The sequence below is a fragment of the Pyxicephalus adspersus genome, chromosome 4 (assembly GCF_032062135.1).
Source record: "Pyxicephalus adspersus chromosome 4, UCB_Pads_2.0, whole genome shotgun sequence".
Lineage (NCBI taxonomy): Eukaryota > Metazoa > Chordata > Amphibia > Anura > Pyxicephalidae > Pyxicephalus > Pyxicephalus adspersus.
Window position 1 is genome coordinate 40,706,930 of NC_092861.1, and position 26,006 is coordinate 40,732,935.

Sequence of the window (26,006 nt, forward strand, 5' to 3'; positions counted from 1 at the left end):
TTTGCGTTGTGTACATTGGTATTTTAAATCTGGATTGTAGGTTTTACCAAAAATATGGGCTGCTATGGCCAAAAGCTACCACAAGACAGTTGTAATGTTTTTTTAAGGGGATGTTGGTGGGTGGGGGGAAAAGTTTAAGTTATTTTATAAAAAAAACATGAATAGTTTCATCTATTCTACCTTAGTGAAGGTTGGTGACTACTGCTCTAAAGGAAAGAGAAACCAGGATCAGTTTAGGTTGAGTTTCAGGTGAAAGAAGAAATCTAAGGTATGGTGTATCCCTGCTATTATTTGCCCCCATGTGTCTGTACAGCAGCTTATATTGGCAGTGTTCCTGCAGATCAGCCTGGGCTCCGGACTTCCAGCAGCTCGCAGGGAAGGGGACACAATACACCCGCAGCTGCAGCAGTTTGTCTCCCAGGATTTCTTCCATTAAAGGGGAGAGGCGATTATAGCAGACATCATAGATCCCTGGGAGCTCTGCTCATATTTCCTAATAAATAAATATAATAAATACACTTCTTCAAAGAAAAAGAAAAGTTTTCAGGAAGATGATTGATTTTTGCTTTCTCCCCTTCTGTAAAGTGCTTTGGATGTGATTGGGAGCCGTGGGGTGCTTTGTGTGTTAATGTGCTCGGGTATCTGTGCGGAGGGAGCAGGTGGTGGGGGTTGTTTTGGTGAGGTTATGGTGCTCCGCCTCTCATTACCCCAACAACCTGCTAGCCGTACAATGAGGGAGATGTGGCCATGAGCCTGGAGCACCGTGCACAGCTCATCCATGGGCTCCAGCAGCTCTGCAGCCTTTGTTCCTTCTCCCAGCCTCAGCTGCCCTTGTAGGTGATTGGAGCGGGCGGATGAGGCGGTGAAACCTGGGATGGTGATGGATGGTGTGGCTGCTTTTTTCACATGCTTCCAATGGGCCTGACTAGCCGGAGCTGTCCGAGGTGCTGGAATGCTGCAAAGGCGAGCCTGATCACGGCTTATTATTACACAAGCTAGGCTCTTCCTTTGTTCCCCATCATCCCTGATTCATCCACACTACAAACAGCGACTGCAAGAAGAGCACCATGAGAGCAACATGACAGACTCGCCATTTCTTCAGGAACAAGCCATGTCCATGGACTGCAAGCTTCACAACCTTTTCTACCTGTTCCTGCCTCCCCAGAGCCCATTCCAATGAGGCCCCGCACACAGCTGAGTGGGATTACATGTCATGGTGCTGCTATATTCAGTGTGGTAAAGTGGAGGGATCTCAGCCAAGCTCTCCTGTCCATTGGCACACACCCATTATCTATCTTCTGGATTTCAGGAGGAAACCTTACATTTTCATTATTTGTATCAGTTGATGGCAGCCAACTTTAAAGGCCAAAGCTATTTCTGAGAACACAACAAGGATACCAACCTCTAAGGATGCAGGACTTTACACTGTGCACTTCTTCATGGTAAAATGCACTTTAGCTAAAGAAAGACAGTCTGATATACAAGTCTGTTTATGGTGCTGAAATACCCTTCAGATTGCACTGACAACAACCCTGACGAAGGGCTTCTGCTCATATAGAAAGGAATACATAGAACACTGGGCAACTAGGACATTATTTTTCTGGTATGTATATCATTTATATGTATGTATCTATATGGAAATCCTCACCTTAATAAAGCATCTTTGTCTTTTAAATCATGAGCAAACAATTTGCTAGCTTGAAGTTTATTGTTAGTTTTACCCTTCCCCTCATTCATATGTGCCATCTGCTCTTCCTATTTCTTTATAAACCTCTGCTAATAATGCAACTTATCAATGATTTATGGTTTTACTCATTGAGCTTTGCTATAAAGGTATTTTTTTTTCTACACCCACAATAAATTTTGCCAGCTCGTTAGTTGTTTTGCTTTGGGACAATATGAATAATATATGGTGGAAACATATGTGTTTATTTAAGTTCTGTAATGATCAGTTTATTTATAACTTAGGATTTATGGGGAAAATTATTGGAACAATAGATGAGAGAAATGCTCCATTGGCTTGAATAGGCAGAAAGATAATGGTTTTCAATGGACATAGCTGGAATCTAACTAGCGCTGGATCTTCACATTTAGGTATGTAGGCTATGAGTTGTGTTAGTAATTAGTAGTGTAAAAAGTAGGGACTGTTATTTTGATCTGTAAATCCTTGATTGTTATGGATAAAACCTTTAGATCATATAGTATATTATTCTTGCATAACTGAATTCCTAGTGCAAAATAATTAATTTATTACTCCTTTAGGTACAACACATAGATAGGGTAAAATTTTTTCAAATTGCACCTAAAAGTTGCATACAGTTTCTGTAGTGTAAATGTGGAACCCTACAAAAAGCAATAATAATCTATCTGTAGTTTTCTTACTATAGATTTTATTGATTAAGGGGCTTTACACTATTATGTGTTGTATACCATTTTGGAAATTGTTGGGTACAACTTTTTCAACCTCCTAAAAATTACTCGGGCTTTACTTGGGGTAACTGTTTTAGGTAATTCCCCCCAGCTGAGTAGGGCCCAGGGTTAACACCAAGCGGGCCAGGATCAGGAATGGAGGATGGTGAGAATCCATTCACTGGTACTGTCAGTTATTGTGAACCCGAAGTTCTCTCTTCTCACTTCCCACCTGCAGCTTTCCATAAAGAGGACCTGTCACTACTGAATGTTAATGTATAGGAGCTTGCTAACTCCCCATGTGATAGTGATAAAGTAAAACATGAGATCTAATATAACCCACATGCAAATGCACATACACACACATATTTTTCAAACACAATTGGGTAACAGGAATCATGTCCACTATACTTCCTACTATTTACATACAGCATATCCATTCCAACCCCTCTTCTTTTCTCCACCCCTTTCACTCCCCTGGCACCTCTTCAGTCCTTAAGATATTACACCAGCATGCCTCTGATTGTCTAACCAGCATCTGGAATGACCTTGGAAAGTTCTCCCCCACATATCACATTTGCGTGATACTTTTCACTAGCTTCATTCTTCTTCTGCTTCTCTGATCTCAGAACTGCTTGTGTTAGCTTTTTCTTCACCTCTTCTTTCAGCTCACACTATGATCCTATAATGTATTGGATTGTGTTACTATTCTAACCTCAGGCCTAATCCCCCCCCCCCCATCTGATATATGTCCATGTCATATCAACAAATCATAACGCTCCTCTCTCTTCCAGCTCTTATTTATTTCATCCTTAACTGCTATCCTACAATTTCTCTATGTCCTTTTTTCATATTTAGATGTTAACCCGTTGTGTCTCCTTTCTATTATTTCTAATTATGGTTAATATCACTACCCGATTCAGATCATTATGCCGCATGTTTATATTTTCCTTCAATATTCACTATTATACCTCCAGTAAGTTTAAAGTGTCTCCCACTTGGTTTGTTTCACAGCCTTATTTTTAGCACAATTCCATCCCGTTTATGTTTTACACACATTCCTTTTTCTCTGCTAGACCTTTATCATATCACTTCCATGTCTCCCCTTTACCCCAGCAGGATAATTACCCCTCATGATCCTTTCAGTTTTATCAGTCCAGTACATGCTTCATTTAACAGTTCCAAGGTAACAATCTACTATACAGCTCACTCACTTCAAAGTCTCCTTTTTACAAATGTTCCACTTATGTATTACATTAGGTAACTATCTTTCATTGTCCCACTTATAGGAGAGATCACATTAATGAATAGAAGGCTGACTTTAATATTATTATTATTATTATTACTTTTACAATTTAGATAAATCAAAAGATGACTATACATATACGTATACATGTATTAAAAAAGTGGGAAAAGGCATTTTACAAAGGTAACCCCCTTCTGTACAGCTCCATCCAGAGGGGCCCTGCATAATGCTACTTTATCAGTCTTTTACATCAGCGTGCAAATAACCCGAGCACTGCCACAGACATACATGTGCAAGGGTTTCTAGAAAGTGGAATTAAATTCAGCGTAGAAGCAGCAATATTAAACCATCTTAATCCATGTCAATGTCATCAGTATTAAATATCCCTCTTTGTTGGTGTTTAGTATTAGTAACATTATATAGATCCTCCATTCTTTGGTGTTAAGTTTTGAGAATAATAGGCCTCTTTATTGGTGGCACTTATAGCCGGAATAACCCCTCCCCTGCCACTCTGCTGTTAAGTGGGAACAATAATAAAGATTATCCTGACCATGAGGTAATTGTCAGTCATAAAAATGATCCCCCTTTTATTGGTGTTTAGTGGGAATCATATAAAAAGTTGCCTCTATTGCTTGGTGTTTATTTGGAGCAATAGGAATGACCTTCATTGGTGTTCAGTGGGAGTTGTAAAAAATTATCCCCCTTTTATTGGTGTTCAGTGTGAGAAATAAAATAAAAGCCTTAGTGGTAATTTACCCAAATATTGTTTTTTGGTGGTGGCAATAAAAATGTTCATTCTAATAATGGTGTTCAGTAGGAGGTACCATAAAGAATACCCCAGTGGTAACTTACCTGAACACTCTGCTGACGTAACTATAAGGTCACTATAACATTCCATCATGTCCCTGCTCTCTTCTCAAAAAAAACACACCAGACCATAATATATTTTGTGGACAAAATTTCTTCCCAAACAAAGAATCATAACTTTGTGTCAGCCACGACAATACTTTGAGCACCCAATATATCACTTAAAAAAACAGACTTCACCATAAGTTCCTGGCAGACCTTCAACCAACCAACCAGTCCACATTCTCATGGGGCTTAAAGCCTAACTGATGAAAGCTGACTGGGTACAAAACACCAATAAAGCTGTGCCATCTTGTAAAAAAAAGAAAAATATGGCAAGGGGGGTAAAAGACAGCAATAGGGAGGGTGGGGAGGCCTTGATGGTCTACTCTAAATCCCATCCCCTCTTCTTTAAAAACACTCCACTTTTATTTTCTTTATTCCTTTTTTTCACTTAAAAATACAAAACAATAGTATGACCCAGGGCAAATACATGTAAATTATCTGTACATCCAACACGTTTTCAGCAATCAAGTTTCCCCTTTCATACAGGTCAAGGGGTTTCATTCTCCTTCCTTCATTATCAAAACTTCACTAGGGGCACTGCGACTGTCCTTTAGGTGTCGAATGCTGGAACACATTCTGTAACATAGCCTGGAACTGGGGCCTAGGAGGACACAAAAGAAGCCCAGTGTCCTGGAACAGCCCTCCCCTACCATTCCTTTTGGTGCTAAACAATAAGCATGTCATGCTCAATATGTTATGTCTCATGGAATTATCAGCCTCAGGTTTGACCTGTGTTTAATAATTGTGTATGTCACCTATTCTGCTTATAAATTATGTATTCCTATATTGTTATATACAGGTATATAATGTACATATATGCCTTTCTTTTTAAAAAAAATGTTTTTATCTATGGCTCTCATGCATGGTTTTCAGTCAGTTTTTATTTTATCTAATGTTACTTTTTTAATTTGCTCTAGATGTTATGTATTTTTTTTTTTTATATATTTCCTATCTTGATTTTTAGGAGCAAACTTCCCCTAACTCCTTTCTATTTTACTAATTTTATGTTTATCCTAAAGTTGATCAAGTTGAGCTGAACAAGACAACACTTTAATATAAGCGTGTTCCTCAATAACCACAAAGAACATAAATCCGCTTTTGCACCAAATGCTTTTGTAAACCTAGGTATGCTCATGTAAATATAGTGGTAACATCATTACTGGCATGTAGAATGGGAAATTCAGTTTTTTTCATGTTATAATGCTCCACAGATCTGAACTAAATACATAAAGTAAACCAAGATAAAAGTAAGAGTGCACATGGTTTTTGTATTAAGGCAATAATGGCTGAGAGTTTAGTAAGCTACATCTTTTACCTGCTTTGTCCATTTCTTCTTTGCCCCACTCTTTTCACTCTATCTTCACAATGCTCACCTTATTCTCCGTCACCCCCATCTCCTGTATGATCAACCTTCCACCTATTCCATTTTCCAACCAACCGGCCATGTCTCCCACCCCCTAAACATTTTACCTTTCAGTAACAACTATGTAGTGACAACAACAATGTCAAACTTTTTTCCCCTCTGTGCCACCTGGCCACAATTGTATCTCCAATCTCATTGATGTACCTGTTTCTGCAGCTTTTTCTGCTTTTCCATTGGCTTGGCCCTGAATACTTTAAGCCAGGGGTGCTCACACTTTTTGGCTTACCGAGCATGACACAGAAGTGACTAAAGCTAATGAGACATTGAATGGCAGAAAATTGCACTACAAGACTATAGTGACAGGAAAGCTACAGTTCACCTGCCATAGGAGAATGACGTGCTGCACAAGAAAAAGAACTGCTAATCTGTACAAAGGTATCTCGGTACTTTAACCCTGACCCCGAGCCTGAAGTTACATGGCTGCCCAGCACTGCTCACCTCAGACTGCCCTCCAGCCCTCTCTGCCTCCCTCCCCACTCCCCACTGTTACACGAGCCTTCTCACCCACATAAACACATCCCCAGCATCCCTATAGACGCACAGCAGGGCTGCTGGTAAACAGCACGGAGGGGTAAGCCAGGGCTCCGCTATCGTCTCTCGTTGCCTTTGCGATCGACCGGTAGATCACTATCGACGTTTTGGGCAAACCTGCTTTAAGCTGTTACCTTTTCCTTCTTCCATCATATCACTTGTTTTATGGTAAAAAGTAATCCTAGAATTTAGCCACAATAATACGATATAAATGAAGGCATTTGGGCCTATATATCAAAGTATTTAAATACATGTTTTAACAATTGTTTTATGAGATTATAGAGACTGAAAACACTTTGGAACAATAACCTTTAACATATTTAAACAGGAAAAGAAGAATTCTGAGGCACTGAGCATTGGAAAAGCATCTATGTTACTATGACACCTATTTAAACTTAAACTATCCGATTGCCAAAATTGTGCAACAGCTCAGCTCTTCTATTCTGCAGTGTTTTCTCAAGGTTGTTATTTCAAAGATGAAGTACAGATCCACAAAATGTTATATATAATAAATATAATTACCCAATGTATTTACAGTCAAAGAAGTTTGGCCAAGGCAGGATTTGAAATATAGTAAAGCAATTTTAAAAGCATGTATGTATAACATAAACTAAACATAACAATTCCATTTGAATCATAGTATTTGTGAACTTTATAATACTTTAGTAGGATCTGAATAGTGGTTTACCTGGGCTGTCCTGTGAAATCAAATTATGATGTGATCAGTATGGATTCATATTATCCTTTTTATTGGGAAGCCATATTTTCCTATCTGTACAGGTAGTAAGGTATAATTAAGACTAGTAATATGTTAAGTAAAAACTTAAAACTTTCACTTGGTAAATACCATTCTAATAGCCGTATGTAATGATATTCACCCACCTCTTAGATTGTAAGCTCTTCCGAACAGGGTCCTCTCCTTCTTTTGTGTCACTGTCTGTATCTGTCTGTCATTTGCAATCCCTATTTAATGTACAGTGCTGCATAATATGTTGGCATTGTTTAAATACTGTTTATTAATAATTGTTAATATTATTAATAATATTATTATGGTCTCAATTGCTGGAGTTTTATCCCCTCAGCAGCCATTCAGCATCGCACCTGCACTGAAAATTTGGCTGCTGTTTGAAATATTTTCAGGTCTTGTCAGAATTTAGGTTGAAACGCGGAAAAACATATAGTATAATATAATGAATATAATGCACTTATAGCAGTATAGCAGAATTTTACACTTTGTGTATATTCAATGTACACTCCACTGACCTAATATATAAGCCTAACCAATGTCTCACAATAATTGCAACCAGCAGTATCAGGTACTAACAGAAACTCGTTACAGAAGTAATCCTCAGAGTAGTAAAGTCACCCCATTTTTCCTGTGTTTTTTGGAGCGTGCCATGTCCACCGTTTGTCCCATGTTTACCTTTCTATCCCCAATAGTGGCTGTTAGGACAGGGACTATAGGAGATCAATCAACATCCATTCTCTGATCTCCCACAGGTAATTTGAACCCTGAGGACATTCCTTGTTTTTTGCTATAGTTTTGCTTTAGCAATGCTCTATAGAGATCCAGATAGGTAAAAAAAAAGAAATATTCTAAGGCACCAAACTTTAAACTATAGAGTATCGTTACATAACAATGAATGTGATTTGCAGCAAATATTCATGGTGAACAGGTCACAAACAAGGTTTCACATTGTAAATTAACCTGCAGTAAATGTTTGGTGAATTTTATATTAATTACTTTATAAATAAGTCACCAATATTTCAGAATTCATTAGACTACAACTATTTCAAAGCAATTAGAAATGCTTTTACCTTAACCGATAATGAATCTTAAGTATCCATGAAAACACTTACCATAATCCGGCACTCTGCATTATATCTCTATATTTGTGCTTTATGTGTATTGTAGAAGATAGAATCCTGGTTATTTAGAAAGCCATTTTCAACAACACTGTAACCAGACCTATAATAGCTATTTGCATACATGCTAGACTTTAGCCTGATTTAATTTACATTTTTACTTTGACTGTGGCACCAGTTGTTGACCACTTAGAGCTGTGACTACAATTATATGTATGCTTTAACATGTTCAGATCATGGTGCTGTGCACTCTCTTTAATGAATAGCATCTATGCTTTCTTATCTGGTGCTGATGTCAGCACTCTGGCAGAACATTATCCAGCTAGAATCACTCAAGGACTTTGCAGCATAAAATTGTATTTTTTTCAATAAGGAGCCATCATAACTCTAAATCATTCTAAGTTAAAATCTATCATAACTTTCATGAATTTTACAAATAAACAAAGGGTCTATCTCTATCTTCAGGATATTGAGTAGTTGATGCAAATCATTCTGGTGTGTTTCTGTGGTCTAACATAGAATAATCAGGATTGATATGTGATAAAGGACAAAGGTGTGTGGTACACAATATTTATAATTATAGGGCTCAGGCTTTATTTCAAGTATACAACATATAATTCACATATGCCTGGACTATGAGCAATATGCAATTTACCCATTCTTAACAAGCAGTTAAAGTGCTTTCAGGAGCCACTCACACATCTTTAGCTACGTTTAATATGATGCTATTCTTTTATAAATGTATTTAAAGATCACAACAAAGACTTTTTGTTACTTACCAGTACTTTCAGAATTTTTATAATAAAGGATCTGTAGCCTGCTAAGATTTTGTTATCAGACAAAAATATAATGGGTCATTTCAGACCCTCAGTGGACCACAATGTTCTGCTGCAGACTTAACCACAGTCCAAACCGCACCTTTAGGCTCCAGTTTTGTGCACATGGTGGAATACGGTGCCATTCCTGAAAGAGACAATCTTTTTGGATGCTGTTGTAAGAACTGCACCACAACCTAAACTGTATACAAATGTGTTACCTGCAGTGTAATTTCCTGCTCTTGTGCACACTGCAGCCACGTTGCTGCTAACCATGCAGTTTTCCACTGCAAGTATGGAAGAGGCAAAAGCTTCTGTTGTGAACCTTGAAAGGTAATTTCTTTGCAATGTTTGAAGATGCTGAGACAAATTGGTACTTTTTGATAAGTGTTTTTATTGCTTGTTAAAGATATATATATTTTTGTGTGCATGATCAGGGCACAGGTTCACTTTAAATATGTAGATGCATAAAAACTCATCTCTGCTAGTTTTTAACAACCTTCAGGCTGAGCAGCAATATGAAGAATATGGACCTGATGTATTAAAGTTCTCTAATTTTGGAGCAAGTATCATTGGTGAACCTGAGTGATCCAGCAAACCTAGAATGGGTTTGGTCCTTGATTTAAAATATTTGCCAACTATAAGCAAATGATTTCTATGAAATCCATTCCAGGTTTGCTGGATCATGCAGGTTCTCCCATGACAGTCTATCTTCTCCAGTCTTAGAGAACTTTAATAAATCAGGCCTAATGAAAAGCAAAGTAGTGTGTGGGAGTGCACCTTTCAAGAGAGTGTTTAAAGATAGACAGATAGATGGATGGATGTATAATGTCCCATGGCAGCTCACAAATTATAATGTGTGGGTAGAAAAATATCTTAATAGCAAAGTTCAATGAATAATTTCATAAATCATTTTTAAGTGGCATTATAAGCACAAGTTTATAAGAAATATGAAAAGCAGGTGGCACATAATACATGGCATACCATTATTCGTAACACTAGTAATCTGTCTATGATTGAAAGGAAAACAATGCTTCATTTATTGATATTACCATTATGCTTTTTCTTGTAATACATCATACAAAGATGATATATATAATGGCTTTAAAATCAAGGCATGTTTTATAGGCTGAGTATCTATAGAAGTAGATAGAAGATGCATTGAGGGGGATGTTTTCTCCTTTAACTTTTTTAAGTTACATGGTGTTTCCTAGACATTGTTAAATTGTGCCGGCGTTCTGGTTTTCACCATTTGAAGACATCAATAGGTGTTTCTGACTGCTATGAAAAAGTAGCTTTCTTTAGATACTTAACATGTCCTTCCTGCTGTGCTCAGGCAATAAAAGCAATTCTTCTTTCTGAGATCTGTTGCTTCTATAACAATCACAAAGTAGTTCAGTTTGGTGGAGAAATACAAGATTAATTCTAACATGCTTTTGGTTTTGAAGGTGAATTGTGATGTTTTGTGCTGTAGTACCGATATTGCTGAAGTTTTGGGTAAAACATCCTACAACTGACAGTTTAAATGCCATACAAAACATGTCAATGTCCCAGGGGTGTGATCCTAATTTTGTTTCTCTTCTGCCTTTCCGGTAGAAGTAAGGGCTCACTTGGGGACCAAAGTGTTGACCTTTCCAAGACACATTTTTGCTCAGTTTATAAGTCCCATGAGTGTGCTTAGAAGAAATATTGTTGTGACTCTATGGCCTGCACCTGTGCACCACAGCTAATTGTCATCCACAAATTCATTATTCCAATTGTATTATTACATTGTCTGTACCGTTAGCCAGGTTGTCTCTTTATAACTTATTGAGAGATGTGTACTAGACATTATCTTGGCAGCACAGTGATTGAGGGGTCAATCACAAAATGATATGCTTTTATATTTTACATGTCACACTGGAATAAAACTTTCACTCACTACAAGATCTTTAGGAAAACTATTATTTAATTAATTAACTATTATTTAAAGCTTTTCATTGCTCAAGAGGTTAAATTATGTTTGTCCAGACTATGCTTTTGTATTCAGGTCTTGGCTGTGAAGATCATGCTGTCGTTTTGTCCTTGTCACAAGACAATGACACCTTCCCAGCAGTAAAGAGTCACATGATTGTCTAGAAAATGACAGTGACTTTTATGTTGTCAAAACCATGGCAGATCTGTGACAGTAAGTTTACAAGGGAATAACCTGAGCAGCCTGATTTTGTACTCTGCTTTTATGCCAAAAAATACACACTTTAACACCTAACTAAAATTGGACTTTTACCTTTAAAATGTTTTTGTTGATTACTGTCCTGGAAAAATTTTTTGCCATTTTTTGTTGTGCCTACAGGGCAGAAAGTGAGGGGAAATCCCGCATGAAGGGGGAATCCTGTAGATGAAATGATTTAAATAAAAACAAATCTGACTTTAAACACAAGGAAATTTCCTTGCCAACCCATAATTCATAAACTTTATGGTTAAAGTGCATATACCACATATTCTGACAATAAACCTCAAATAAATAGTGTTTATTTATTTCTGTTCCAACACTGCAAAAAATACACGGTGGGCAGGTTAGCAATTTCAAACTGTCCCCTGCCAAATGCATACTTTCTATGCTATCTCAAGGGGGTGTATTTATAAAGCAGTGAATCTGACATTTACTGAAACATTCCCTGGTGAAGAGTCCTCAAGGATCATGTGGTTTTAATGGCAGTGATTGATTCTCCACCAGAGAATGTGTCTGTGAATGTCAGATTCACTGCTTTATGAATAGACCCCAAGAGACTAATCAACCCTTCTAGTTGTTATTTTTGACTTTAGAATAGTTTAGTCTTTGTGTAGTAGATGATAGAAGAGTGGAAAGACTTGTGGTAGTTTAGGAATATATAACTATATAGGGCGGACACTACTAAGTCCACATAAATGCTTTGTCTGCCCACAATAAAACTGCATTTCTGGCAAATGTACTGTTATTTTTATGTACTTGCATGGTCAGTAAAGGGAAGAATGTTTGTATTACAATCAAGCACTGCTTATGTTTATTTTCTCAATGTTGCCCTGACACACTTTAATCATTACCACCCACAACTCTGAACTGTTGCCTAAATTTCCAACTACCCACCAACAATTTATCCCCAAGTGATTGTCATGATTGTAGTTTTTCTAAAGCAGCCAATGTTCTGCGAAGGTCTATACATAATTTTTATATACACTCACCAGCTACTGATTAGCCAATCACATGGCAGCAAATCAATGTATTTAGGCACGCAGACATTGTAAATACAACTTACTGAATTTCAAAATGAGCATTAGAAAGGTGGAAAAAGGTTCATTCTTACACTAACTATTCTGCCTTCTTCTCTGGAAGCTGTTATGGGGGGGGGGGGGGGATTTAAATTACCTTTAACATTCCATGGTTGTTGAAGCCAAATATGCTAGTCAAAGTATTTCAGAAACTGCTGATCTGCTGAGATTTTCACCCATAATCATCTCTGAGGTTTACAGAAAGCTTGAAGCAGATTAGCTTCAGCAGCAGAAGACCTCATTGGGTGCCACACTTGGTGGCTAAGAACAGTCAACTGAATAATTGTTAAGGGTTCACCAAAATCTTACAAGAAGATTTATTCAAAATGTTGCAACGTTCAGATGGTAGGTTCAGAATTTGGTGTCAACAACATAAAAGCATGGATTTATCCTGCCTTGTATCATTGGTTTAGGCTTTTGGTGGTGTGATAGTATAGGGCAGGGGTGTCAAACTCTGGCCCCTGAGCCAAATTTGGCACCCAACATTCTTTTTTTTGGCCCCCAAAGGAATCCTAAATATGAACTGCAGCCTGGCCGCCGCTGCATTGAAATAGCGCCGCTACTACAATTCCCGGCATCACTACCCTCTATAGACCAGCGGGCTCTCTGCCAATGCGTGGTCCCGCATTGGACTGTTTAAAAGAGGCAAATAATGCTGGGAATTTTAGTAGCGGCTCTATTTCAATGAAGAGCGGGTTTAAGCGGTGGGCCACTCATAAGATTTAGCTTTGCATTGGCCGCGTCTGGCATTTCCAGCACTCCTCCTCAGCTGTACTTTTCCTTGCTACTCCATGGTCTGGCATGGACTTGAATGGTTGGATTTTCATAGAAGAATATTGTTATTATTAATATTCTTAGCCTGTGCAAAAAGGTTACCACTGAAATTCAACACATAAGGCTACAAATAGAGAAAGAGACAAAAAGTTTTCTTCAATAAAATAAAAAAAAATGGTATGCCTTTTTCTCTAATATAGGCTTGTTCCAGATTTAATGTGAAGCAAAACTTCCTTATTTCCATATTAAAAGGGTTTATATCTAATGAGAGGGAAAAATGTCCTCAATTTTTTCAATAAATTTCAAAGTTGGCCCGGGACTTTGTCTAAGTTTTTAATTTTGGTCCTCTGTGTATTTGAGTGTGACAACCCTGGTAAAGGGGATTTTTTCTTGGTACTCTTTGGGCTCCTTTGAACCAATCAAGCATTGTTTAAATTTCACAGCCTGTATTAGCATTGTTGCTGACCATGGCCATCCCTTTATGACCACAATGTACCAATCTTTTGCCAGAAGGATAATGCACCATGTCATAAAGCTCAAATCATCTCAAATTGGTTTATGTTTGCAGTTAGTTTATTATAGTTAGATGCCCTTCCCAGTCACCAGATCCTAAAACAGCAAAGGGAGATGTTGTGGAATGCATCCTTGATGTTCAGCCAGATCTGCAGCAACTACATAATGCCAATATGCCAATGATGCAGCATGTCAATATGCACCAAATTCCATGAGAAATGTTTCTAGAATCTTGATGAATCTATTTCACAAAAAATTACAATATGTCTGAAGGTAAAAGGGGGTCCAACCTGGTACTAGCAAGGTGTTCCTTTAAAAAAAGTGTCTGGGCAGTGTATGTATTGCAGATATTTGAAAGCTGTATTAGTACTACATGTCTGTTAACCAAATGACAAAGTTATCCTTGCTGAGTGTACCGGCATTAACACTTCTATTTATATAGTTCTATAGTTCTATATATGGTACATTGTAAAGTTTTTTTATGGTTCAACACTTACAGAAATCACAGGTGGGTTATAACTTATAATCCTGGTGTTGATGGAGAGTAGCATCCGGTGACAGGGCCACCAGTTGAACACAATGAATTAAAACGTTAACTGTAAACTATTGTCAATCACCACAGTCAGATATGGATTTCTGCAAATCTAATGTAGCCTGTGGCCAAGGACTGCAGTTAAATCATGGACCACATATAGTCAACCACACATTACGTTGCTGACTGTCACAAACTTGTTTCATTGTATAACGAAGGTTTCCAGTTCCAGATTGCCCTCCTTCCTGCCAGCGTGATCTAGCTGCACCCTAATTGTTGCTGTTCCTGCAGAGTTAGTGAACTCCAATTGACATATGAAAAGAAAAAGACTTCGAGCAGATCTGGGTAATAGCTTGCTTTACTATTCCAGCCATCATATTAGGGTTTACTGACACGAATAGGGCAAAAACATCTGATCCAGTCTTTCTACCTCCAGGCCTGGTGTATATTGTATCACTATGACATCTGATTTTGATAGCATAACACCAAGATTAGTAGACCAAGGTAGTTTAAATAATGTTGGTAGATGTGATGGGTCTGTGCCGCAGCTTTGAATCCATATGCATAGAGCTTTTGTCCAAATCCTAGTGTTTCCAGTAACAAAATCACTAATAACAAACCTGTGGTCACTTGTTAATATCTGATATGCCATCTTAACATTTGCTATATGTCAACATACCTATTAAACTCATCATAATACATTATAGTGTAGTGATTGGATATATCAGGAGAAATTGAGGAACGTGAACATATTATAGAGTTTTATGATCTATTGACAGACTTGGGGAAGCGATGAGTGCCTTTTGGCACACACACAGAAATAAGTTGTTATCATTATTGCAACAATTGTTACAAAATAAATTTTGATTCCAGAGCTACAAATGGTGGTGATATTGCACTGACAGTAATTCTGACTAGCATAAGCAATGAGTCATAAGGGCATAAAGCAGAGTTTTTCCCCAAGTGAGGGATCTGAGGTGACAAGGCTCTCATTTCCACATCTATGCACAGAATTCTAATCACCGCACTTCATACACTGAACTGCTCTAGTGACTGGAACAGGCTTTGCATAAATGTGAACAATGTGAATGAACTCTTGTTTTTACTGTATCCCAGAAGAACAATTACAAATGTAGCAGCAGAATTCATTGCTCCCTATGGTGTTCTTCAGTGTAAAATGTTGCAATATACTGAAAATCTTTGATATTATGTGTGCATTTTGCACAACATCTGTTGCATTGAAATAATATATCCTAAACATTTAGTACATTCATAGAAATGCAGCCCTTTGTTCCTATCACTATAAATGTCAGAAACCATTGTTGTTTTTGACCAGAACTTAATAATTTTGGGTGATAAAGGACAAAAAGAATTTCATTTGTATTCATCAATCTGATGGGTGGCTAAAGAAAAAAATACATGCTTCTTTAGTCACCTCTACCCCTAGCTTGGGTAGGGGACCTGATTTAGTCACCCCTTCTATCCTTCCTGTAAGTATGATCACAGATGTTATTGTAAATGCAGGGAAGCTGAAATTGTTTCAGATTGTAGCTATGCACAGGATTTTTTAAATAACAAAACTGATTCAAGGACAGATGCTAGCTATATGTATAAATACATTTGACTGTTTTATAGTGGTTGCATAACTAGATTAAAAATACTTTTTTCTTATTAATTATTTTTCCAATTTACCTTGAGTCCCACTTTAAATATAAAATCATGGAATGCAAGCAAGTAAGTAATTAAGATAGACATACTTCAGCTATGAAGTGACAACAGATCCTAGTGACACTGGCTGGAAGGGCAAGCTGGATCCGCCAGTTTTACAACAGCTGGAAGGCTGCAAGTTGTCATGTCATATCAGCCTCATACCAACGGGCATATTCAGTAATGCAATATAAAGTATAGCAGATCCTAGAAGCCAAAAATAATGTTTTACCTGAGCTAACTGCTGCAATCTGATTGCTGTAGGTCACTGAAATGCATGTGTCTTTGCTTTGTTGAATAGGCCTATTGATAGTTCATCAGATAGAGAAGGTATTAAGGAGAATATGGATGTGTGTGGATATTGGATCATATGAGGTCAATGTACAATGTACTGTAGCATTGTCTGTAATTGATGTGTTCTATGTGCCATATTGTATAGAATTACTTATCGTCTCTTCTCTGGTTGTTTAATAGGAGGTTATGTAGGGAGGTAAGGGAACTGGAGCATTCTATGGTGTCTGTGCTTCTTCAGGCAGATTGTTAGCGCAGGAGGTACCACTCTGTAGTATTATGACTCTCTGAACTGCTTTGTGGCTTCACCTAGAGTAAAGCTGCGTACACACGTCAGATTTTTCTCGCCCGATAATCGACATCGGCCAGATATCGGGCGAGAATCTGGCGTGTGTACAGTTGACGTCGTTCATCGTCCGTGGATCCGTCCTGGTGGATCCACGAACGATGAACGACGAGCGATCCTAATGCAAGGGAAGGGGGACAGCGCGCAGCAGGGTGCCGCTCCGTCGTTCTCCCCTCCCCTCTCCATAGAGCAGAACGGTGCTGTATGTACAGCATTCGTTCATGCATCGTGTAGTCCTTTGTCGTTGGAAAGGATCGTGAAAGATCCTTTCCAACGACAAGAATTGCACGTGTGTACTCAGCTTAAGTTTAACTAAAGTACACAGCCCTGTCTCTCACATACTTTATTAGCACATAGGTATTCCTGCACTCAGACCACCCTAGGAAATGCCCCCATATGAATCTGGGACTTGGGAACTAACAGGTAAAAACAGCTGAAGTGTAAGGGCCAGGATAGCATGGATAAGAAAAAATGGGATGAATGTCAGACAAGAAATTAAATGGGCCCCAAATACTTACTCTAGCTTCTAATACTTGTTGTGTATAAGTCACAGTATGCAGAGAAATTGGAATTATCAATTTCAGCACAGAAGTATTTGCAAGTGTTAAAAAAAATAGGCTGGCATTCAATGTAATTAACTTTGTCTAAGGGTATTCATATCCTATAGTCCTTGTCTTTGAGCACTTTAAAGCTGAATTCCAGACACATATAATAGAAAGCAATACCTGACTCAGTTAAGTATTTATTTTTTAAATGTATTGCAAATGTTGCAGTTTTTTCTGTTTTGACAATGTTTTAGTTGTTCACAAATTCAGAGACATAATAGTCAGTAGTTCTAAACATTTTTCTGCAATGAAATACAAAATATGTATGTAGCTTTGTATAAAAGCTGTTTTATACAATGTTTGCTTTTAAAAAACAAAACTGTTAAGAACAGTTCCCGATGATAATAATCTGATAACTAACTTGACTTTTCTCCATGACCCACAGGACAGTGTACCTACTCTTAGATTATCTGTGACAAGATGATGAGTACAAGTCAAGAGGACAATACTTTGGACACTTTCCTCCAATATATAGAAGATATGGGGCTTAAGGCTTATGATGGCCTGGTAATACAGAATGCTTCGGACATTGCAAGAGAAAATGATCGCTTGAGAAATGAAACAAACGTGGCTTATTTAAAAGAGAAGAATGAAAAACGTCGGAAGCAAGAGGAGGTTATTAAACGGTAAATACAGCTATTGGAATCTGGCATCAATCTTTTCATTTTGCAATTTTCAAATGCTTAAAATGAAACCATGATGAGGCGAGACAAGGAAGGGATAGAACCTTTATGTTTTTGGGTTTTCTTCCTGTCCCTATATCCCCACCACCACCACCAATTCCTGTGTCATTGATGAGAATAAAAAGGCATGGGAATTTTTGGCAATGTTTTAAATTACAGCAAATAACCATGTTTTGATTTTTTTAATTTTTTGCACAATTTGATATATGTAAGAATAATGGTATTTTTTTTTTTGGTGAATTAATAAGCCAAGGATGAAGTGCAGTAATTCATGCACCCTTGCTTCAAGTCACTGTAAATTCTTGCTAAAAAAACCCTCAGGTATCTATGACCACCCATGAGAGAAATATAAAGTTGACTTTAGAGTGAAATTACTGAATGATTGTTGTATGGCAAATTGTATATTGAAGCTGACTTTTCTATCAAAGTTGTTTTGTATAAATCAAATACTGAACCATGTAAATGCTGGCCCTCTAAAGTCTCACAAGATTGTAGGGGTTATTAATTAATATTTTCTTTAATATGTCATGAGAAATGATAATCCTGATATCCTTCATTTGTTTAGAAACAATTTCATTATGCATTAGATCCCCGGGGGGGGGGGGTTATTGCTTTATAGAAGAATACATTTACACTTAAACCAATTAAATTACATTTAATATTTGCATCAAATTATCAGATAATCTGAGTTAATTCAAGTACAAGGTTTTAGGGACAGTTAAAGATACTGCTTTGTACTGTGAGTTTATTATTAATAAAATACAAAATAAAATCTAGGCATCAGTGTCTATAGCAGTGATTCTCAGGCAGGGTTCCACTAAACTTTAGGGTTCTTTTAAAAGTTGCTAGGGGTTCCTTGAGCAATAAACAATTTGTGCCTCTCGGGTCATTTAAATGACACCAATCATCTTTTTGGCTATTTGAATCTTCCTAGTGCTCAGCAAACGCAGCATCTTCCCACTGACCTCCATACAACTATACTGTGAGCTGTGGATATAGAAATTATAGTAGGGATTCCCTGAAGACCTAAAAGGGGTTTACATCAAGGGGTTCTCCCAGCTTAAAAAGATAAAAAACAGTGGCATATGGTCTCTCTTTTTGCTTTATTATGTGATCTCCTAGTTGGTTTGCCTATTATCTGATGTAATATATTTTATGTGTGTAGCAAATGCTGATTTCACCTGATATACACCATTGCTCATTTTATTTGGTTAGTCAGTATTAGTGGTTGATCATATCACATATTGTTAGTTCTATAAAGGTGAATGTCTAGCAAACATTAAATGCAATGTATATATGGAAGCGGTTTTGTGTGCCAAAAAAGATTTGTAGCTGTCTATCCATTTTTGTCACACTTTACAGTGCTGTTTTTTATTTTTGCTTCAGGTAAGTAACACTTACAAATGACCCTACTCCAGCATGTGATTGAGCAGTGAATGGAAAAGCAGCACACTGATGAGCTCTGACTACATTTTCTCCTTTTATGAGCATGTCATTTTTTATCATATGAGTGTTTTTTTTTCTCTTAAACTTTGTACAGAAGTCAAATTTCTGTTGTTTGGAAACAATCTTTTGTGATACTTTCCAGCTACAGCAGAGCAAATAAGCTCTTTACACACAATACTGATTGGTTCTTTGGAGAGGGTATGCTGAGTGGGAGCCTGCATGATGATTGGTAGGCAGCGTGCTGCATCCTCCTCCACAGGAAATTACAGCAGTCATCCCCAGTTGGCTGTTAAGTTCCACTATGACACCATTTTGCAATTCGCTATGGCCGATTGCTAAATGGTGTGAGGGGACCACTGTACACATGCTAGGTCAGTCTTTCTCAAACTTTATAACATGGGGGAACCCCTTGAAATAATTTTCAGGTTTCAGGGAAACCCTGCTATAAATACTATATCTACAGCTCAAAGTACAATAGTGTGGTGGTCAGTAGGAGGAATGCCTCTTACATTGCTAGCCATTGCGAGGAATGTCACCCTTACAGATAGCCAAAAATATGATTGGTGTCAGTTAAAATGGGAGGCAGAAATTGTTCAAGGAACCCCTAGCAACCTCTGGAGAGCTGCATTAGCTTAAATCTGCCTGACATTCGGCCTTCAAGTCATGATATGATGTCTGTATGTCCTTATGTCAATCCACAATTTGTCATATCAGATCCAAGACACAGTAAATTCTGTTTAATCCCCACATTCCTTGGCATCTTTAAAATAAGTACAATTTCCAGTACTTACTGTTTAACAAGTGTCACTGAAAACTCTCTTTGACAGAGTTCTCAGTTACTATGGAAACATCAAGTGTTTGTTATATAAAACTGTTATAAAATTATTACTGCTATAAATACGGCGGTGACTTTGTACTACTACCTAAGATGTATTCTAATATAGAACACAAACCAACCCGGGTATTTTATGAAGGTTTTTCTTTTACATACAATTACATTTTTAGTTGAGTTCTTTAAGTGATTGAACAGAGTTGATCTGTAGCTGTTTCATACAAAGCTAGTACGGAAATCTTTTGCTGAAACCAATGTAGGAATTTAAATAATATAGTTCGATTTTTAAAATGGTATTACTGTAAAAATGGATGCAGATGTTGTTCTTTACCTGGGAAAAATGAACTAAGGGGGGAGGGCTTTGTGTTCAGCTTAAAGTCCAAATCTAAGCTCACCAGGTATTTTCCTCGTACTTTTCACAAGATCATCCCGCCATCTAATCCTTAAAACTTGATACATAATACTTTTGCCCCAATGCAGCAGGTTTTCTGACCTTTCTCCTGGGACAGTGGGATATGGTGTGATACTCTGCAGCCTTCTTCTGCAAGTCCGGGGCAGGGGAGGTTTTGTGACACTGCTAATATAATTGCAGATATTTAAGTTACCAGTGTGAGTTCTGACTAATTTAAGATTGCGTAATAGTCGACCGTCTAGACAAATCAACCATGCCCAATAGGTGCATTAGAGTCGTCTCTATAGAGAAATGTAGGAATTATTTATTCATTAAGAACTCTGTCCGTGTATTTTTTTTTATCATTTTATGCTTGAGCTAACCTGTAACATGTGCTTGAAAATAAACCCATTTTTCAAAAAATGGCAGCTCCTTTATTGCAGAAGTGACAGGCGATGTCCCTTTTGCAATAAACTAACCCTACCTGCATGATCGCTATTTTTTAAAAGAAACTCACCTGTCCCCATTAATTGGTGGGCACCGCTATCGCTTTCTTCTTCTCTATGTTGTTTTGATCTTCCGTTGTTTTTATTGGCCAGACCAGGATTATGTTTATTCAGTCCCATCAGCCGCAGAGGGCCCCGGGATGTGCTGGGTTACCTGGCATTCTACCCTTTGGTTTTTGACAGTTCAGGAGGGTGATCAGGCAGGTAAGAACATTTTATTGTAGAAGGGGCATCGCCTCTCTCTTTCTGCAACAAAACCCTGCCTGGTCTTAAATTTTGAATGTGGAACTTTAGTGCCGGTTTAGGTTACAGGTAGCAGACCAATCTGATGGGCCTACAGTCATGGGAGGATTTCCATATTGAAGTATAATTAGCAATTTCGAGCGTCCTAAATTTAGGTGGTCTGGGAAGACAATGGGGCAAATCTACAACCACAACAGACACCTGTTCTATCCAAGTGCTGTCTTGCTACCTTGCTAACGTTAATACAGATTACTTGTGAATGAAAAGAAATTGATACATTTGTAAGTATGAAAAGAAATAATGTAGCCAACCCAATACATTGGACTGAACAATAGCATCTGTTTATAAAATTAGGATTCATACAACTTTCATCTAAGAATTATATACATTTTTTAATTACCTTCAATTGGAAAATATACATTTGTCAGGTTTTATAGCATAGCAAGTTTTCCAGCTACTTAGTCTATAGTACAAAAATGGCCACATCCCTAAATACAAATATTCAAGAAAGCAACAAGAATAATTGGGGCTTTTAAGACGCATGCTCTGGATAAATATACCATTTAATTTACAAAAATCTTTTGTAAAAAAAAAAAATTATTACATAATCAACAATACATAAATAATAAAAACCATACATATATTTGATTCATTAAAAATAAATTGCTCATAGCAAACAACAGTGACATACAAAGTTCATACTTCGTCTCAATGAACATTAATGCGTTTTGCAGAAGCTATAAGTCTGCTTCTTCAGTATACAAATGAGACTTTAGCCTGGATTATATTTTGATTACTTAATAAAATAATATTTTTTTCTATTTTTTGTAAACAAAATGGTATATTTAACCAAAACACGTGCCTTAAAATTCCCAGTTATTCTTGTTGCTTTCTTGAATATTTGTATTTAGGGATGTGGCACCTTTTGTACTATAGACTAAGTAGCTGGAAAAATTGCTATGTTATTTAACCCGACAATTGTATATTTTCCAATCGAAGGTAATTAAAAAATGCGTAAATCTTAGATGAAAGTTGTATGAATCCTAATTTTATAAACAGATGCTTTTGTTCAGTCCAATGTGTCGGGGTAGCTGGAAAACTTGCTTAAAATTATTTATAATTATTGCCAGGTTATGTAAAACTTGTGTGGATTCTGCATAAAAAATATTTATTACAGGTCCGATAGTGTCAAATCCTTCAAAAAATATTTATTACAGGTCCGTTAGTGTCAAATCCTTCAAAAATTGTTCTTGGATATGGCCAAAGCAAATATTACATTTTTATTCTAGTAAAGTGAGAATCTATAGGTCCTTGTAGTTTACGGCTGCCAGAGTTATTGTCATTTGCGCTCACTGAATTTTTTCCTACCGAATAGGCTTGTACAGTCTATTTCTATATCTGCTGTTGAATCCTGTTGTAGAATAGAATTGTCATGGGAATCTGTCCTCTCTCCATCTTTCCTCTTTCATATTTCATATGTTATTGCAGATTGCTCCCCCTCCCCCTTACTACACATGAAAAGCCAAGTGTAGAGCCTTGCTCATTATTTGTAGTAAACAGCCAGATGCTCTGGAGGTGGAGCTCTGCCTAACACTGCTGCCTGACTGCTTACAAGGAAAACACTGCAAGCAGAAAAGGTTTGCTGGTAAGGTTTATTTGCTAACATACACTCATATGCCTGATGCCGCATTGAAAAATGGAGCAGATACTTAATTCCTTGGTACAAATGGACCGCTTGGTATATATGTGAACATGAAATGTGTGATCTGTCAGGTGTGTATATCTTCACTCACTACTATGCTGCATTGCAAATTGCTGCAAATATGGAGAATTTTAGGATATTGGAAATGTTGTAGGTATATGAAAACACCAAACAGGAATCCAGTAATAATATTGAGCTATGTTGTCCTGGAGCTTGATCATTTTAGGATGTATTTTGTGTTTCAGTGCATGAAAATGTAATTATATAAATATATATATTGCATATATGTATAACGCTGCATAGGCGAACATGTAGCATTTTAGATCTGTTGGATGTTTTGGTGCACATATGTGTCTTTAAAATGGAGTTAATGTAGCTTTATGTATAGGCTTTTTATAATTGCTTCCTAAAATAATGTTTCTTCCTGTGTGTTTGATATTAGTGCATTATAAATATAAGATGGTAATTATATGTAAAGAGCAGTAATCTGAAACAAGTTACATTTTTGGGTTATTATTATAAATGCATGCCCATTTCTGACTAGGTTTCTTATTATCCATTCTTTCTTTGCCTGTCCTTTAACACAGCTTAATTATGTATTAACTGCTGCCCAGACATTAAATCATTTAGGAGTATTTTTTTGTCTAGACGAAAAAAAAAACCTAAGTGCCTTATTAGGTGTTTTTATAAAGCGGCAAATAATCAGATTGGTGATAATTTGCTGCCTATTGGCTAGTTTTGTCAGCTGCATTGGTCCTCAAAATGAATGTATAAAGGCATGTTGGCTGTAAGTATATATTTTACATAGGAAAACAGAGACTGGGTAACAGTTATTACATTTAGAATATGGAAGAATTTGTAAAATTTTGGAAACATTTTAGGATATTGAATGGATTTTAATAATTAGGGCCTTTTTATATTTCCATACTTCCACACATACCGGTATGTGTTGTACATTTGACTGCAATTAAAAATGTTCCTTTTACACCATGGTTTACATACATCCGAATGTGCCCTCTGTACCTGTTTTGGAAAGGCTTATAATGACCCAAAAATTAGACCAGTTATACATCTAGATATGGTAACTGGAACTGTAGATAAAAAATGAAATTTGCAAACATTAAAGTTTTTTGTATTGTAGAATAGACAATCTATGTCTCTTCTGTAATTAGGAATTCTTACCTTTCTCCTAACTAATCCAAAGTCAAAGGAATGCCGGAGTCATCAAATGAGATTATAACTCTTATAGTCTCATCACTGATATAAGAGGTAAGTATAGTTATACTAATTATGCCCTTAAATGCCATTCTGCTGCTTGGTTTGTTATGATAGTCCTACTTTATTCAATTTTTAAAGAAGATTTGAGTATGGGTACTAATTGAGCTTTTATCATTTTTTGGTAAAGAAACTTTGTAGAGTTGGTGGAAGAAGCAACAATAGATGTTTAGGGTTTAAAAGAAACGTATAGCTTAAGTGGGAGTTAGGCCAGCCTGTGTTAAGCTCTCAGGTCCGCGTATTGGTCAATGAGTAGTTCCCACTACTTTTATTATTTATATATATGATGGAAATGGCATAGAAGTTGAAACAAGCAAAACACCCAAGTGAACAAGGATGTTTTGGCACTGTTGGGGTCTCCAGAAAGCCAGTTGCTATTTTACAAAGGCTCCAATTATACATAAAACATATTTTTTTAAAAACTTTCTATAACTTTTCAAAAACTGTCACTTATTGTTCATTTGGTGTACATTAACTTTGGCTTTTTGTAAGTTGCCACAAGTCCTAAAAATGTAGCAGTTGTTCCCTTACCCTCTCTCCTATTTATTTGTCATCATTAAAAAAAAAAGGTTTTACTTTATTAATGAGTGTTGAGAATTCATAGTGATTGGCATAGGGTTTTGTTTAGAGTTGTAAGGCCTTGTCTCCAGTAATTTGTCATTCTAGTGGACCAATCACTTGGGATTATTTAGACTTCTATTACTGTCCTGGTTCCAAAAAAAAATACTTGCTCAGTTGGTCTTTTGATCTTCTGCCTTTGAAGTGGAACTAAGCTGTACAATTAAAAAGCTGCAAGCAGGCAGGTTCTTTTTTGCAGAAGGGCTATGTCTTTTTGCAAAAAAACAAAACAAAAACTTGCCTGCCTGTAATCTTTTTCTTGAATGTATACTGAGCATAGATGATTAGCAGGAACAAATGCACCCCCATGCACATACACAGGGGCTGCATCATTCTGATGGACAAACAAACACAAACTCAAACACAAAAGTGGACCAGATGAAGAAGTTGAAACTGGCGAAGGAACGAGGAGTGGTGGGTTTAGTTAGGTTATTTACTTGTAAAGTTTATTTTTATTTTAATGCTTTCCCAATCACTGACCTAAAATGAGTATGCAACTCAGGTGAAAGCTATGTATAGTGAAAAGTATTTCTCCGTTTTGATTTGCACAAAAGCTTTGATTTCTGTATAAAATACCTGTTGATCCTGTTTTTTCTTTCCTATTTACTGGCTGTTTGCAAAAGTACAGTCCTGTGATTTTTGTACAGGATGTCAATATGTTTTATCTATGTTTTATTTATTTTGGCTGACTTGAATTGTAATTAAAATGTGGATCTGTTTGAAATGAATGATATTTGCAAGGGGATATTGCCCACACAAAGCTTTCAGTTCTCCTTATCTGTCCATGAATAAGCTCAAGAGAAGCTTGCAAATACGTTGATCACCCTTCCCCCAGCTCTAAACAGATGTACTTATTGGCAATAATCACAGAAAATCCCCCTTGCCTGTCATTGTGCCTGTATGTGTCTTTACATGCTAATGAATTCAGGCATATAAGTGACGTCAGGGAACTGTGATCTTGTTGCTTTCCAGCATCCGCCAGTCTCAGGCATACACAGATTGCTTACACAACAATCAATGTCAAGTCCAGACAAAACACAATCTAAATAGAT

At 37.0% G+C, this 26,006-nt stretch overlaps 1 protein-coding gene across 1 annotated transcript in view; it reads left to right on the forward strand.

Annotated features, from left to right (window-relative positions):
- The first annotated feature begins 752 nt into the window (after window positions 1-752).
- The window catches only part of NYAP2 (neuronal tyrosine-phosphorylated phosphoinositide-3-kinase adaptor 2), a 97,929-nt gene continuing 72,675 nt past the window's right edge, over window positions 753-26,006 (forward strand). The window contains exons 1-2 of the mRNA XM_072407932.1: window positions 753-1,603; window positions 17,644-17,884. Coding sequence (XP_072264033.1) covers window positions 17,679-17,884 — 206 coding nt within the window. The 5' untranslated portion in view covers window positions 753-1,603; window positions 17,644-17,678. The remainder of the gene's footprint in view (window positions 1,604-17,643; window positions 17,885-26,006) is intronic.